This window comes from Conger conger, chromosome 11 (assembly GCF_963514075.1).
Source record: "Conger conger chromosome 11, fConCon1.1, whole genome shotgun sequence".
Taxonomy (NCBI): domain Eukaryota; kingdom Metazoa; phylum Chordata; class Actinopteri; order Anguilliformes; family Congridae; genus Conger; species Conger conger.
The window spans coordinates 17,400,073-17,418,229 of record NC_083770.1 but is presented as its reverse complement, the minus strand read 5'-3'; the positions used below and the strand labels follow the sequence as shown (position 1 = coordinate 17,418,229).

At 44.1% G+C, this 18,157-nt stretch overlaps 1 protein-coding gene across 4 annotated transcripts in view; it reads left to right on the top strand.

The window, feature by feature from the left end:
- LOC133140345 (EGF-like repeat and discoidin I-like domain-containing protein 3) overlaps positions 1-18,157 on the top strand; it is a 154,900-nt gene that overhangs the window by 72,120 nt on the left and 64,623 nt on the right. For all 4 annotated transcript variants that reach the window (XM_061260231.1, XM_061260229.1, XM_061260230.1 and 1 more), the window contains one exon: positions 11,265-11,378. In XM_061260231.1, coding sequence (XP_061116215.1) covers positions 11,265-11,378 — 114 coding nt within the window. The remainder of the gene's footprint in view (positions 1-11,264; positions 11,379-18,157) is intronic.

The following is an 18,157-nucleotide window of genomic DNA, read 5'->3' as shown; positions in this document are numbered from 1 at the left end:
GGGCAGAGGTCATTCACTGAAGCTGGTCACGGTAGCTGTGTTTTCACAATAGCAGCATGTTGGGGTCTTGTCACGTGAAGAAGTGGTTATTTTTTGTGTGTGAAATGCTTCTAAATGATGGCTACCAAAAAAACAAAGTAGTAAGGAAAATAACATTTTTATTTTATTTTAATTATTTAGGAGGTGATTGCTTTTTTCCATAACGCTTTAGTGTCTTAAAAAGATCATATCTACTATCTAATAATGCTCAAAATGCCTTTAGAAGAATAAGGCAAGTCAGTATGGATTTCCCCCTCATGTTTAAGGAGTGCACGGCATGTTTATTCAGCAGGCTTTTACTCTATATGTTTTTTTTTTTTTGCTCCCGCTGCACCATGGGAAATACTGTCGACTCAACTGGAGGTCTGCTTTGCTTTGGCAATTATTCAATTATCAGATCAGGGATCTCCAGTTCCTATTAAACTGTGTCAGCTCACCTCTTACTTTTCATTATCTTTTTATTATTAAAAACATTCTGAAATTAATCAAAGTTATTGCTGGATTTAGCTCAAGGCAGTGTTTATTGGGTTGTTTTCAAAAAAAGAGAAAAGCATAAAAGGGTGATTTGGATTTATCCAGGGATGAATTCAGAGCAAAAGGAAAAAGAAATGAAATGGAATCAATGTGCAGGCGATAAGTTTAATTGAATTGCCCCTGCAGCGATTCCCTAGAGTCTCAGAGATCCACTAAATTGCTACGCACTTACATTTAGCTTTACGGATTTAATGGTTTTATATACATTTCATAATTAACTCAACGTATACGACCATGGGATTGCTTATCATATCTTTCAAAGAAGCCGTCCGATTTATTTTTATGTGTTTAATTTCAGTCGGCCTGTTTTCGACAGAAGAAATTAAAGGAAGTTGATTCAGTAAGACTTGATTTGTCATGCCTGCCAGCGCACGAGTGATATTTTGTGAAACACGGGCACCTTTACTGACATTTATGATCCACAAAAGGTAATTCTTTTTTATGTTTCTTATTTCACGACGGCAGAAGGGCAAGCGGTGTTGATCACAAAGTTGTTGACCGAGCAGCGTGTGAACCCTTGCCTTTGGTGTGGCACTTTTATAGAAGTTCAAGTCAAGCTTAAGGGCAAATGTTCCATTTTCTGGTTGTTTTGGAAACAAGATTTCCAGTGTCCGAAGACCATAACCCCGAGTCGCCTCCGTAAGCTTTATGGCGTAGTGCTGAAGAAATGGGGAGCTGGTCCAGTGATCAGAGGAACGGTGTACAAAACTGCATCAGATGAGCACCCGTAAGAGTGACTGCGCTGTGAATCTTTCAGGCCACGTTCATGACTGGTCCCAGTGCACTCTGGCCTTGCGGAGTAAAAATGCTCTCCAATTTATGAGAACCCACTCATCACGCCACCTTGCACACATTCACCTATCCCATTCAAGGTTGGTGGGAGAAGCGAAGACGGTCTCAGGTCAAGATGGCCGTATGCACGTCTTAAACTATTACAGCTACAAATCCTTGACAATGTAAACAAAGAGGAGAAATGACACCCGCATGCATCATGGGATTTTATGTAGCGCAGTGAAAGATTCAAAGATAGTAGTCAGAAATCCTCTGTGGCTTTTTGTCATTTAGTTTTAAATAATGCCTCTTATTCATCTTTACAGTAATAGCATTTAGACACATAACAGCGAGGCTAGATGAATGTGATCATTTAAGGATGGGTAATTTTATTCTTGATGGACCGTGTGTGGGTGTGTGTTGTTACACCAAGAGGAAGGGTGAAACCTGGAGGTGGTGTGTGTTTGTGCGTGCGTTTTTGTGTGTGTGTGTGTGTGCGCTTGTGTGTGTGTGTGTGTGTGCTTGTGTGTGTGTGTGTGTGTGTACATGCTTGTGCGTCTGTGTGTGTGTCTGTGTGTCTCTGAATGCAAGTGAACCTGCTTATATTGCAGCAACACTGTAATATTGTCTATGTTGCCGTTGTTAAGGGCGTCTTGTCTTTCCTGTGACAGCGTTGGGCCCAGCAGCTGTGAAACCGAGCCAGGAAGATGAGAGGCGTGTCCTCTGAGTTTAGAGTGTCCTCAACACTTCCTGTCATCTGATTTATTTCTGTTTATTTATTAATTTTCCAGCTTGAACTTGAACAGAAATCGAGCTTCAGCTGTCGCCACTGCCACTGTGCAGGGGCGGATTCTTCTGCTCCATGCCAGCTCCATTGCACCGTCTCCCCTCCTATTTCAAAACGCGAGGCATTACATTTACAGCCCCCAAAATAGCCCTGAATGGGTACATCACGCTACCTTCTTTCCCCCTGACTTCACATAATCAGCGGGCGCTCGCTGAAAGTGTGCCCCGGACAAGGTGACAGGCTAACGTGCTAACGTGCTAACGCTCGGGCCGTGGGAGAAGTTCCAGCCGTACCCACGCCTGATCGCAGTGCCTCTCACAGTGTCTGTTTGGATAGGTTTGGCGGGCCTAGGTGGAAACATTGGGCTGGAGCAGCCCTATCCATGACAGCGTCATGGAGCACCTTCACCTTCAGAGTGATGAGTAATGTTTGAACAGCAAGCTGGGACGTCTGGGTTTCACAGATTACTGGACTCCATAATATCCCCCACACCCCACATAGAGAAAAGGGTCATCGCTCTCTCTCTCTCTGTTTCCATCTTTTTGTTTCTCTCCTGTTTCTCTCCCTCTTTCCTGCCTGTCTCTCTCACTCTTTCTCTTTCTCTTCCTCTCTTTCTCTCTGTTTCACTGCCTTTCTCTTTGTTTCTCTCTCACTACCTCATCTCTCCCTCTGTCTCTCCCACTCTCACCCCTCTCTCTCTCAGTGTGAGGCCAATATTGTGAAGGGATTACCTTCCACTCTACTAATTAAGTTTTGGCCATTTACAAATGCGACAGGACTACAACCTATTAGCAGTAATTTATTCTAATGAAGGTCAGTTAGATTTGCTCTTTAACAGTCAAGCAGACAGGTTGCTGAATATTTATGACCACAATGTAATGTTCTCAAGTCTTTGATTGGGAATGTAAATATTAAACAATTATGATTAAGCTTTAGCACTACAAAAAAGTTGATTACTTATCTTGTAGCATCCGCTTAAGGATGAGTGTGCTTGTGGGGGTTTCTTGTTTCTTTGTATGTGCTTGAACCCTTTCTGTTAATGAAAGGTAAGTGTCATTTATTAGTCTGGTTAGGTTTCCTTTGCAAACTGCTAATTCTAGAGGAAGAGGCAGCTGAAGTGTCCCTAGAGGCCCTCCAATGTTATTTGACCTCAACCCTATTGAAACAAACAGCTCAAGCTATGTTTTGAAACAGCTGGTTGCTGGTTGACCAGTTCAGACCAGTACCACGCTTAACACGGTTTTACCAGCGCAGGCTATGTTCTGCAACAGCTGGTAGCTGGTCATGTCAAGCCGGCCGTAGCTGGATATTAGAGCGGGGCTGACTCAGGTAGGTCAGTGTGGGGGTGAGTAAAGTAGCCAATCCCTCAACCCCCCACCCGCCCCTCTCCCTCCCCCCACCCAGACCTTTCCCCCAGCCCACGCTGTGGCCAATTTCGTGGTCACGGTGACCGACTCCATTACAGCTGTTATCCCACCTGAGAGGTGTACCAATCAGGGCCGGCGGAGCACTAAGAGTGGGCTCTGTTATTTGGCCCGGGTCTGCTCTACGGAAGGCCCTAGTCATTCAATCATCATTACATTTGTCACATGCTTTTTTTCCCCAAAACCCAGACTTCCCTCTCTCTGCTTCGTTTCTAATTTCACTCTGCGTCACAGAGCAGTGTGTGTCACTGTGGATGACGGTGGAATGGATGAGGAGGAGGGCAGGTGCAGTTAAAACTTCCCAGTCCCCTCATTAGTGTTACATGTTCAGGCTGTGGATGTGCTTTTAGCCTGCTGGATACTACTGAAGAGCTACTCGCACCCCCTGGAACTTTCTCCCTGGCAGACATGTATTCTCTGATTGGGCCTTGTTAAAAGCAGGACTATTTTATAAATTAATGGTGAATGTTTGTGCCTGAGAAAGGAGCTGCCAGTTGACACACATGCGCGTCCACACACACACTCACACACACACACACGCACACACGCGCGCGCACACATACATACACACACACACACGCCTGTGCGTATGCGCACACATACTCACACACTGGCTCCTGTGAAGTTATTATTTTTGGGTTGGAAGATGTTTTATCTGTCATTATGTTGGACAGTAAATGAAGGGATTAGCAGAGGCCATTTTTGTAGTTAACAACATGGCGCCATCAACAAAGGCAAAGTTGAACACTCACTTTGCATAAAGCTGATCATTACAGAAAGCATGTGATAGCTCTAGCTCTGTGAAAATGTTATTTTTATGCCAGTGGAATGACATACTTCATTACTTAGTTTGAGTTGACAGTGTACAAACTGCTCATCACTATAATTGAAGCAGACAGCCTCTGAAATAAAGCAACATCAGGTTAATTCTGTCCATCAGAGGTATTTAATCAGTTTTGAAGCATCTTAATGGCAAATTCTCTTTGCTGAGTCAAGTAGGGATTGCATTGTTAGTGTCACACATAAACGTTGTACCTTAAGAAAAAAAAAGTATTTTTTACATTTTCATTTGAATTGTTTTCTCTTTTGATGAAACTAAAACATGATTGTATTCACACAGGGGCTTGAATGAACTCTATTATTATTATGTCGTGTTAGAGATATGCTGGAAGATAAAAAATAAGAAAAGAGAGATTTTAACATGATATTGACGCTCTGCCTAAGTAAGCCTTTGTTTGGATAATAGCTCTCAAGGGCCCATTTGTCCTCTGCAATTTCGACTCATGGATTTATTTATTTAATTCCTTCTCCGTGGTCAGGGATGTCAGAACTGAGGCCACTGACAAGTCCTCATCCGCGCACTTCAGCACAATAAGGCCCTGTCATCTGGCTCCATTTTCTCTGATACTGTTTAACAATTAACCAGTCAATCCGCCAGCGTAATCACCCAGTCTCCAGCCACTGCCTCGGTCTTCACGAGCACTCGGCGCTTCGGGGACAAGCCGGGGCGGAGATGCTGTACGTTAAACACGTAGAGCTTCAGAGACTGACGCGTCTCCACAGTAATTTAACATGAGTCTGTGAAAAATTCTTTCTCAATGGCAATTCAAACCTACCGCGCTCATAGCAGCACGCGTAGCTTTGCTTTCATCTACTGCTCTGAGAAATGGGTTTGGACATGGCGCACGTTTGATTTGATCCTCTTTCTGAGGTTAGGGTTGGAGGAACAGTTTGCAGGCATAGCATGCCAGTGTATCGCCCCTCTGCATTTCAGAAGCTTTAAAAATATATATCCGTGATATTTTCCTTTCTGTGAATTTGGTAAGCCTGTCTCATGGCTGGCACGCTGGCGCTGGATTTGGGAGGGTGCTGTCCCGCGGGCTGGCAGACACGCGCTCGCTGTCTGTGTGCTGAACGCCGTCTGTGTGCTGAACGCCGTCTGTGTGCCGAACGCCGTCTGTGTGCTGAACGCCGTCTGTGTGCTGAACGCCGTCTGTGTGCTGAACGCACGGCTGCTACAGACCGCCTACCTTTCCACTGGAAACTGGCATTCGTACAGGTCTGGTTTGTGGTCCTGACCAGACAGTGTGATCTCTGCTTTGAGGAAGTTGTTGGAAGAAATGTACAGGTAGCTTGTAATGAATTAGCGTGTCAAAGACTCCCCAGTGTCATAGCACAGCTCCCCGTTTTGACGTTTATGTATTGACCTGTATTGTATGTGTTGTCTGGTTTTGACAAATTATAAATCTGGCAACCCTTCCCCCGAGTCTCTGAAACCCTGCTTCCCTTCCTGAAGGATGCTACCTGCAAAACCCAAAAATACATATTTTAGTCTTATATTGAGACTTGAAATCTTTTTTTGCTAAATAAGATGAAAATATTGCCAATGAGGTAAGACAGTTTGAACGTATTTCAAGATCTGCCAATGGAATGAGAACATTTGTTTGAATAAGAACTTGTTTAGGAAACATTAACTTAAAAAAAGCCAATTCTTCACTTGTAAAGGCCCACATGCCCAGCATTTTATCCCTGGTTTTAGGAAGAGCAAGGAGCACTGACATAGGTTTTTTGAAAAGTCTTTAACCCCTTCCCTCCGCCTCCTGTGGTCAGCTCTCTGCGTTAACATGGACAGTGGCGAAAGTGTAGCTTAAGTTGAGTGAATACAACAATGAGGGACTGAGGAGCAAAATAAGCAGTAAATAACAAACCAAGAACTGACTAACTCAATTAGACGATCAGCAGGCTTCTCAAAAGTTGTACAAAGGGCTTTTGGCTCTGTCTTAAAAAGGCAGATTCAGTGGGCTCAGGTTTATATTTAACAATGTCATCTGATAATTATCCAAAAACATAGGTCATGTCACGTAGGAAATTTTACAAATAGCTTGGAAAAGCAGTTTGTTCCTAAAATTGTTTGACCAAAATTGCAAGTTTTTTACTTTAATCAGTATGGAACACAAACCAAAAGCTTGAGGATGATACGAAAAGCTCAAAAACACGGAAAATTAGTGTGTGGGCCTTTAAAGACTATCTAGCAGAGAACAGGGGGGCAGGGTTGCTGGCCAGCCCATGACTAAGCACCCATGGTCAGGTACTTTATTGGCTGTGAGCTGGGGCCCCAGAGGTGACCCTGGCATTGAGACTGTTGGTGGGCGACAGAGTGCGAAATGAAGGTTTGGAGATAAAGATAAAACAGTGCCAGGCTTGGACGCGCGTTTTAAACTGCGGGGGTGGGGTGGAACTTTCCAGTACTTTACCCCTGAGGCTGTGTGATGGAGTTTCGGTAAAGTACCCGCCCCCACCCCCGCCCCCCTTTCCATATGAATTCTGTTTGGGCACCTCCACAGGCGGCGAAGGAGAACCTTGGGAGCCAAGAGACCAGACGGGCTCCTCTCTCCTCCTTAGCGTTCTGAACACACGCTCAGCCAAACGGGCGGTGCCTTTCCGTGGGGTACACCTCAGCTGCAACACTGGGGGAGCCTGCCCGACGTTTGCAGTGTGAACACCTCATTTTTGCGGCTTTTTGGGGGAGTATTGCAGGAGTAATGATCAGGCCGAGAAGGTTCAGGAACCGTGGAAAGCCACAGCGGGATACACAGCTGTGGTGTGCATAATTTTTTTTTTGCCTCTCTGCTCGTGTATTTCTATTAATGTGTGTGCAAATTTGTAATGCAGATCTGTGTCAACAGCCAAAGCAGTCCTCTTCTCCATGTTGAGGAAATCATTTCTGTGGTCTATCATTTCAAGGGCTCGGAGACTTGCGCCTTCACCGTTTAGTTAGCACTTCACTGTACATCTCTTTTCAACATGGCAGTGTTAAAAAACAGAAGATATTTTCAGTAATTCAGTATATGAATATAACACATCTTTGCTTCTCAAAGGTGATTCACAAAGATGTGTTATATTTTGCAACATTTTAAGTGCAGTTTTCATAATTTATTCAAGCTATTTTAGCGGTGTGGTTCCTTTAGAAAGCCTTTAGGGAATTTCTTTAATTCTCAGGTAATTTTTTTTTATTCACTCTTTCTCTCTTCCCTCTTTCCCTTGTGCTTTGTGGGAGTTGATGGTTTTCTGTGCCTTTTGATGTTTTCTTGTAGTGTCATAATATAGGTCTCTCTCTGTCTCTCTCTCTTTCCCTCTCTTTCTATCTCTCTATCTCTCTCCCCTCACTCTCTCTCTTTCTCTCTCCCTCTTTCCCTCTCTCTGTCTCTCTCTCCCTCTTTCCCTCTCTCTCTCCCTCCCGCTCTCTTTCCCTCTCTCTCTCACTCGCTCTCTCCCTCTTGCTCTCCCTCTCTTTCCCTCTCTCTCTCGCTTGCTCTCTCTCTCTTTCCCTCTCTCTCTCTCTCTATCTCTCTCCCCTCACTCTCTCTCTTTCTCTCTCCCTCTTTCCCTCTCTCTGTCTCTCTCTCCCTCTTTCCCGCTCTCTCCCTCTCGCTCTTTCCCTCTCTCTCGCTCGCTCTCTCCCTCTCGCTCTCCCTCTCTTTCCCTCTCTCTCTCGCTTGCTCTCTCTCTCTTTCCCTCTCTCTCTCTCTCTCTCTCGTGTTGGCAGTGCCTCTGGATGTCATTGTGAAGGAGACTGTATCTGACGTACAGTAGTGCTGCACACATACATCTCGTTTAGTCCTGTGTTTCTTTTTCCTCACGGCAGTGCGTTCCCTGGGCTCGGGCTGTGTTTGATCCTGCGGTGTTTTGTCTTGCAGCTCACCTCCCGAGAGAGGGGTTTTTCAGTCTAGGAGTCAACAATGTTCCCCTCTGGGTCACTGTCACTCTCTTACATCATCTCCCACCGGATCCAGTCCCCAATTATATTTAGATGAGTCTGTAATTATTTTCGCTGTGGCGGGACCTTCTCTACACATTATGGGGGCCTTTTATGTACAGTAAGGAGACAGGGATATCACACACTCCGTAAAGCGTTTTTGCAAAATGGAAACAGACAGAAAAGCGAGGTCAGTTGACAGAAGTTTGTCTCTCTGAGTGAACTCACAGTGTTGGATACGCAGCTACATTAAAGGCCATGGCTCTCCAGAGGAAGTGGGGAGGATATCCGTGATGAATAATGGAGTAGGAGGCTCGGCACACACAGAGCGGAGTGTGAGAGAAGACCAGGGGACTGAAGCGGAGACGCGCTCTCTCCCTCGTCCTTCTCCACCGCGCAAACACAGCCCTCGCCACCGCCAACACACAAGACATCTCCCAAGAACAGACGAAACGAGAGGGAGAGAGATAGTGAGAGAGAGGGAGAGAGAGAGCAGGAGTGAAAGAGAGAGAGGGAGAAGGAGATATATAGAGAGGGAGGAGAGAGAGTGAGAGAGAGAGGGAGAAAGGGGGAGAGAGAGAATGAGAGAGTGAGAGAGAGAAAGAAGGGGAGAGATAGAGAGAGAGGGAGAGAGGGAGAGGGGGAAAGAGAGTGAGAGAAGGGGAGAGAAAGGGGGAGAAAGAAAGAGAAGGAGTGAGAGAGAGAAAGAACGGGAGGGGAGAGAGCGAGATAGAGAGAGATTAAATAAGATCAGGAGACTGTGGGCTCTGGGTGGGATTGTCAGACCATGTCAGAAGACAATAACCTCGGAGTGTGCAGAGCACGGACGGGGAACACCCGCCATTTCACCCCAGCGTTTGAGAATGTGCCTGCGTAGCGCTGAATCGCTTTGCATAGATTTGCCACGGAAAGCTCCGGAGATGTATTATGCCGTGCAAACACTATATCAAAAGGTTACCTATTAAAATGCCCGCCTGTATGTAACCATGCTAACCCTGCGTGTAATCACACACTGCTTCATAGCCCCAGGGCCTCTGATGGCATAATTTAGGGTCGTTCACCTCCAGTAAATAGGAGGAACGTATACAGTAGGAGAAAAAATAAAAAACGGGAAGGGTTCTGGTTGGAGGCACCAAGCATTCGAAAATCAGTGTTGTCAGGACTGCTATGCTAATGCGTGACTTTGCTGTAAACTGTTCAGGCATCGGTTTATCAAGAGGACAAGCTAACCAAGGGAACAAGACTCTGCAATGATGTAGCTACTTTTTATAGATGGAAACCATAGTAAACAATTCATAATATGTATTTTAGGCTCAGGCATGTATTGATTTAGTAAGTGTAAAGAAAAGAAAATATTTTGAGAATAAGCATAGGTGCCCTTCACTATTGGTGTTAAATATCAAACATTTTAAAAAGGGATAACACAAAGATGGGTGAATTGCTACTCTTGAAAGATTAGAGAAATATCTCCGTAATTTTTGTCTTTTTCTATTTACAGTTTACTGGTGTAGTTTTGTCCCTCTCTCACTGTACTGCCAATTCAACCAATCATTCGATCAACGACCACACTGTAGGTTGGCCGACAGCCTGCATTTTAATAAACTTGTGGTCCGCGATGGGAGTTTTATTTTGGATTAGCAGTGCCTGTTATGTGTGAATTGCTGACATTAGTCATATTTAAGAGTTTTTTAGACAGTCCCCTCTCTCCTCATGGGTAGTAAACAGCCTGTGAAATACTGCCAATCATCAAGGGGTTATATTATTGCCATTCGCTCTGGGGAACAGGCCTGTATTTTTCAAACAGCAGCATGCAGCAGGTTTCTAGGAACGCATTTTCACAGATTCTTCCCGGCTTTGTTCATCTCGGTGCAGAAAAATGTTAAGCTAACACAAGGTGGTGTGTCTTAGTCATTTCTGTACAGAGACACGGTAGAGAGATTTCACTTACTTTTATTTTTCTACTTTCCTAGTCCACATTTTACCAAGCTGCTCTAAAAAAAAAAAAAAAAAAGACCTGTGCAAACAGTCTAAATGTATTTATTTTAAATGTTTACTCAGACCACAGTTTTCGCGGGAGCCTGCCGTTTGAAGCCGCAGAGGGAAGTTAGCGGGTTCCGCAGTGTGTGTGAGCGTGTTCACTGCACCTAAAGCCGGTCGGGGTCCCCGAACAACTTGTTTTACAAGCTGGACTGAACACAGGGTGCCGTCCTCAACACAGCAGGGCTTGGCAGCTAAGCGCTGGACCCGAACTGTTGTTACCGGGCTCCAGCCAATAAGCAGCTGAGGTGTGGTCAGGTGAAGCAGCACACAGCCCAGTGCCTGCCAAATATGAACTGCACCGCAGAGTCAAACCCGGTCATGCAATACCGGTGAAACTTAAAAACACATTTATATCTCTTCAAAATAAATGCTTATTTTGCCCTACTGAAACTTCCAGCTAAGACCAACTGGTTTAAGATGGATGAAAGTGTGATTTTTGACAAATAGCTGGTAATAAATGGTCTATGGCTGGTAATAACTGGTCTATGGCCGGTAAAACTGGTCTCTAGCTCGCCAAAGGTTGTCAAAGCTGGTTAAGCTGGTAAAGTAAGCTGGTTGGCAAAATGGTTGACCAGCTAACTATTTAGGATGGTCAGCTGGTGAACAGCTGGTCAACCAGCTAAAAGTGTCCAAAAACACACATGAAACCAGCTTGACCAATTTAGGCTGGTTTAAGATGGATTTTTCAGCAAGGTCATGGATTGGTTATTTTGATATTTTCATCTATCGCATCTATTGTGGATCTTGAGTAATTATGTACATTATGTAAAATTATGCATCTAAAGATGCTTCAACAAAGTACTAAAAAGTCCAAAACCGATCTGATAAACAAGGCCATGGATGCCATGCTAACTGCCCTCTCTTCTGCTTCAAAGAAATTAACCTGGTCCTTCTGATTTCTTGGCTCTTGCAGACGTGAACGAGTGTGAAAGGGACCCGTGTAAAAATGGAGGAATCTGCACGGACCTGGTGGCCAACTACTCATGCGAGTGTCCTGGGGAGTACATGGGCAGAAACTGCCAATACAGTAAGTACACTGTTTATATTCAGTACAGTTAGTACACTGGTTATATTCAGTACAGTAAGTACACTGTTTATATTCAGGGCTGTGAGCTGTGAGTTCTCAGACACGTCATCACAATGCTCTTAACTGGACACTTTAAGCTGTGAGTTCTCAGACACGTCATCAGAATGCTCTTAACTGGACACTCCCTAACACTTCACATAAAGGTTACATGAATTGGCATTGACTAATGTAGTTGTTAATTATCTACTGAGAAGACAATCTGTACAGCTTTGTTTATGCATTTGTACATTCATTAATTCATGTTAACAACTACATTAGTTAATGCCAATTGATATCGAAATGAAAGAAAATCAGTATTTGTTAATACTGCATGGTTAAGTTCATCCAGTTAATCCTATGGTTTGCTAATGTATACATATTCAGTTAACTAATACGTTAGTTAGTATTTAACAAATACATTAACTAATGAAAAGTTAATTTAATTATTAATTAAAGCGTTTAAACTAAAAAACTGTATTCCAATTCATGTACATTATAGTAAAGTGAGAGAGAACAGTCTATGGTAAAATGGTAAATGGTTGGAATTTATATAGCGCCTTTATTCAAAGTGCTGTACAATTGATGCTTCTCATTCACCCATTCATACACACACTCACACACCGACGGCGATTGGCTGCCATGCAAGACGCCGACCAGCTCGTCAGGAGCATTTAGGGGTTAGGTGTCTTGCTCAGGGACACTTCAACACAGCCCGGGGGGGGGGATCGAACCAGCAACCCTCCAACTGCCAGACGACTGCTCTTACTGCCTGAGCCATGTCGCCCCACTGTCTAATGCTGATGTAACAATCGCTACAAATTGAAAGCAATGTTCTAGGACACAGACTTATTGGATTGGAGAAAGAATCCATAGAGAATAGAATATTCAAGAAAAAAAAACATTCCAAAAACTTCTCTTCAAAATGTTATTTTCATTTTTTAAACAACTCCCACTCCCACACACTCCAGAAGTTTTTGGCTGCCAGGAAAACAATTCACCTCTGCTTCCAGGAGACTGTTTGTGAAGAGAATCTCACCTTCACCATCTCTATCTGCTAGTCTGTCTGTCTGTACCTAACCACTCCAAGCCTGTACCACAGCAGACTCTTAGAAAGATAGATCGAGATGGATACATGGATAGACTGGAAGACGGATGCTTCATAAAATCTCCAAGGGAAAAATTAGTCCAGTATGGAGCGCGATATCATAAATAAATACACAAAAAAAGAACAGCGGTGGTTGTAACGCATGACTCAGAATGAGTGCTAAAATATATCAGCACCCAGTGAAAGTTTTTTTTACATTTTTTCTAGTTCAACACTTTAAGTGCATATACTGTTGGCACTTTACTCTGAGCTGATTTTAACACAGAGGATTCAGCTGTATAGGCATTTTGGCAAGCAGCCGCCATCTTTTTCCGCCGTTTTCTGCCAGAGTGGTCCGCGTGGCTGGATTCCCGCCAGGCCAGGTGTAGGCATGGGCAGACGGAGAGGTTCAGGAAGCCCTGCTCTCACGGTGTGTCGCTGTCCCTGGTGCAGGTTACAGCCGTTTTCCCAACAATGGCGGTTAATTGCTCTGCGCACTGGGACACCACTTCCATTACACTTCAGTGACCGCTGAGGCCGGTACCAATGTGGACCGCCATATTTATTCACCATTAACCCCCCCCACCCGCCCCCTCCTCTCAGACAAGACTCAGAGAACTGTGTAAGATTGAGACTTTAGAGAGTTTACGGTGTTGTTGTTATTTATATTAAGGACTCTGAAATCCTGCCGGGAGAATTTCCAAGTCTATGTGAAAATAATTATGTTAGCTTTGTTCTTTCCGTTTTGCGCGTTGTTTACCCGCATCTTAGAAGGCAAACTTAATTAACAAGCCTAATTGTTTACCATTAATTATTCAGTTTACATGAAGGAAAGTATATAGAGAACAAAACTGCAAATCTCTTATACAGGTTTTTTGGCACCTGCAGTAGACATGCCACAGTGTTGATAATGGAATTCAAACACACACATTCTCACCTTTGTCTTCTGGTGCAAAGCAGCTTTAAGCGAGACACAGGGGGATGACTGAAGAGTTTTCTTCAAAAGCGTTCACGACCTTAATGTCGTCCCTCAGAAACCAAGCTCTCTTACGTCCCCGAACATGATCGCAACCGTGATTTAGCCTATTAGCATTTCAATGCGCACCGAATTCATGGGACACCATTTGATCGCACGGTCCAAACAAAGGTTTGCGTGGCTATCGTCTCTGTGGTCTTTCAGTGAACAAAGCGCTACTCTTTTTCCAAGATCCATACTAGTACTAATGTAGTCGAGAGAACTAGAGATGTTTATGCACAATATTCAGTCATATGAATCCAGGCGCTTGACTGACAGCTGTTGTCATTTCATACTGTATATTCGGTTTTTCATTTTTAATGAGAGTCAATGTGGAGAAATCTATGGTATGTCCTGTAACCTTCATCCTGCCGTTTTCCTTCGATATTTCATATTATCAAATAACACTGAAGTAAGCAGTCTATGAAATACTGTATGCTGCATGGCTATGCTGGAGAACGATAAATCTGAGCTGGGGGAATTTGAAACTTTGGCATTTTGTTATTGCCCTGGTAACCTTAGCGCTAATGTATCGGGCATTCACGTTTATTTATCATGTTTATTTTTGTTTTATGATGACACTTAATCAATTTGGCAAATGGACTAAAAACCTCGCTAAGTGGTCGATCCACCCGGGCATGCTGGCTCCTCTCCGGTGGAAATGAAATGGGAGCTTCATAATGTGCCTCGAATGTAACGTAAGAGGACAAGTCAGGGCATTTAGCGGAGTTAGCGGCAAAAACGCAGCGAGGTCGGGGGTCACCTGCAGCCCACGGCACTCGTGAAGTCATTATTTTCCACTTTGTTATTTGCAGTTGGAAAAATGATGTGGCCCCGCGAGAGGGGGATGTTTTCAGGTTTTTCCCACGTGTTGTGATCAAGCCCCCATGCCGTGAGCTCTCAAGCCCCACCGGTACTTTGTTTGGAGACTTTGGGGATCCGTGTCGCCATGGGGACGAGCTGACGGAGTCGCGCGTCTCCTGACGCACAGGGAGCAGAACGTACTTGGCTGAGGTAGACGATGCGGTTTCCTCCGCTCTGCCTGCAGCACTGTGAACGCCAGATACTGCCTTACATACCGACCCCCCTGTTACTCTGACCGCCTGCAGCCCTGTGAACACCCTAATACTGCCTTACATACCGCCCCCCCCTGTTACTCTGACCGCCTGCAGCACTGTGAACACCCTAACACTGGGGCGGGTGCCGTTTCCGTTATTGTCACATTTTAGGCGCACAAAGGGCTTCGGTGTCCGAGACCTTGAAGGACTGCAGTTAAAGTGTCCGATTAATGAGGAGTCCAGGCAGCTTTCCAGGCCAGGGGAGAGTCGTAAACGCGGGGCGTGAAATGGAAGGGAATGCTCTGAGGAGCTCTTTTATTTCCTGTTTTCCAGCGTTGCAGGAAGCTTGCGCGAGCCGTTATCCGCCGGATTCGAGGCCGGCCCAGATGCGCCGACGGGCTCAGGGCTTGTGCGTGGTCCAGGCATCGCCGTCTGCGCGATGAATGTTACTCATTTCCCAAAACCGCAGAGGATGCCTAATAGACTGCAACTTATGCTGAAATACTAGCGCTGCAGTGCTGTTAGCTGGGCGGCAGGGTAGCCGAGCGGTTGGGTGCTGCAGGTTCAAGCCCCCTCCGAGGGCTTCGCACCTGATCTCTCTCTCTCGCCTGTTCTCTCAGGCATTTCTCTGAGGGCATCCTTGCAAAAGTGAACATGTTCTCAATCGATCTCCCCTGGTTACATGAAGGATTAAAAACTTAGTGATGTTGCCTTTAAACTCACTGGCCTGGGAATTCTGTTACCCAGGTCTGGCAGTATTGTTCATGTGAATCAGCTCAATGCACTGGTTTGAATGTTTCTCCAAAATACAGTGTACAGACAATGAGCATTTTATTAGGTAAACCTGTACACCAGCTTGATAATGCAAATATTTATTCAGCCATTCATGAGGCAGCAAATAAATGCATAAAAGCATGCAGGCATGGTCAAGAGGTTCAGCTGTTTTTCAGACCAAATGGAGATAAGGAGTATGGAGTATGGAGAAGAAATGTGATCTAAGTGACTGTGACCGTGGAATGATTGTAGGTGCCAGACAGGGTGGTTTGAATCTCACAAACTGCTGATCTCCTGGGATTTACACACACAACAGACTCTAGAGTTGAAAAAACATTAACAAAAAACATCCAATGAGCAGCAGTTCTGTGGGCAAAAACACCTTGTTAATGAGAGACGTCAGAGAACGGCCAGACTGGTCAAATCTGACTGGAAGGAATAACCAGTGGTATGCAGAAGAGCATCTCTGAATACACAATGCATCAAATCTCTAAGTGGATAGGCTTAGAGGATTCATTTGTTACAGAGGACCAATTTAGAACATGCTTTTTCTTAGAACCCGGGCGAGTAGGAACAAGCTTCTCAGAACATTGTCTGATTCGGTTCAATGGCTTTTCACGGTAATTGCATTTCAATGGGACTGCATGAGCAGATGTGCCCAGTGGCCATGATCTGTCTCACCTTCCGCTGTTTTTATTCTATTATTATTATTATTATTATAATCTCTTCTATTTCTGAGTGCTTTGGCTGTGTGTCTGGTTTAAGATGAAGTTGGCATTACTAACTCTATCTTTACAGAGTTAGTAGCCTTACAGCCTGTTTGTTCTTCTAAACAATTACCAAAATATTTATTTTTAAAAGAAAGAAAATAATACCTTACAATATAATACCTAAATAATGAACACATGGGGTTTTCTGCTTTTTCTATTGGCAGTATTGGTTTGGGTTTGTTTGGGGAGGCAAATTTTACTTCTGGATGAACTTTAGAAACAATCATCGGCACACTGATTTACTCTGCACTGCAACAGGAAACGTGAGGACTCCTCCTCTCTGCTGGACTCATTCCGGCATGTTCCACCAAGAGCGCAGGAGACCACAGCACTGTGTCTCCTCTCGTTTTTTCATTTCCGAGGTCAACGACCTCACGCTTCTCCCAACACAGGAGTGTGCATTCCATACTGCGTACATTCTCGTCGCAGCAATAAAATAACGCTACATATCAATAACATTAGTGTTGGGCATCATATCAAATTGATGGTCTGGTGATGACTGTCAGAAAGAACCGATACAACATGGCTGTATGAAGGTTCACTGTGTTATCTTTATAAATAAACGGGATATTGTTTTTCTTTTACTTCATTTAGATAACCTGAAGAAATGTATTAAACCAGATAGAGGAGTAATGTTCCCCAGTCATTCTTCGAACAGAATTCATCAGCTCCCATATTAGTTCTTTATGGACCAAGGGCAAATTGTTCATTTCATGTGTCGAGACAGGCCTGATCAGTATCTCCCTCAAAATAACTAATATATTGGAGTTGCTATCAGTGACAGGAAAAATAGAGATAGAAGCGCTTTCAATGCTAATGCGCTAAGAGCTGTAAAGACTGCAATTTAAGTTCTGTTTCGCCCATTTGCAATTTAATCTAGGTCCAAATAACACAAAGGGAAGAGACATTTAAATGATGGCTTCTGGAGATAGATTCACAAAGGAACTGGATATTTCTTAAAAATATATTCAGCCAAACTGCCTCAAATTTTGTCCTGAAGTGGAGTACAATAAATAGCAGAAGAAATACTTGGCAAAGCCTGCCTCGTGTGGCCATTTATGATACTGCAGTGAATCTGTCTACAGGAATATTGCATACTGCACCATTCTACATTTGAGACAGTCAGCTACAAGCACCAGGATAACAACTCAAGAGTTTGTAGACAGTCCTGGCTTTACTATATGTGCTTGGCAATGGCATTTTAACTGCCTGCAAATGTCAAAACCCCCTGTATTCTGCAGGACGTGTTCCCCTTCTGACAGGTAACATGGCTCCTGTTAGTACTAGGCATGTAAACTCTAATTAGCAGTTATGTCAAAAGAGGCAAAGATATGGGACATTAAATCACGCTGCTCACAGTCTCAGAGCTGAATGTGGCTCCAGGTCTCTGTCAGATAATCACAGCAACGGGGGCTGTTTAAATGGTTAATTAAAACCAGGACTGGCCTCACAGGAACCCTTCCCAGAAATCAATGGCATGGCAATCTGACCCTTTCATTCTGCCACTGGCAAACAGCTGAAATACATGGTCACATTTAAAGGGAATAGCTTGTTGTGTACAGAATACAATGTACTCTGTGCTCCATATGAATATACAGTACATACGAAGCAACACACTCTTTGCCTCTACTGAAATTAGTGAATCTGACACAGGACAATATGCACTCGCAGTAATAGGTACGGAATGTGCCTAAAAAGGCACAAATGCTTGTCGCTGGAGTGGTACCCTAAAGCGACATAAAATTGTACCCCTAGCCAGCAAAATATAATTAATTTGTACCTTTTGCGCTTTGTACCCAAAGAGAACATTACTGTACTTTCAGGGTACATTTGGGAAACTTGATCCTTGAAGAACAGAAATGTACCTCCATTGTCCCTTTGTTTCCGAAAGCATAGAAGATTTTTCTAACATTGAACGGCTGGTTTAAATGATCATTATCAGCTCTTACGCGAAGACCAAAGAATAGCTCTGTAAGGTATGCGAGATTCAGCCCGCTGTTTTCATCCAGATGTGTACAGTGTGACATTTTCACACAATG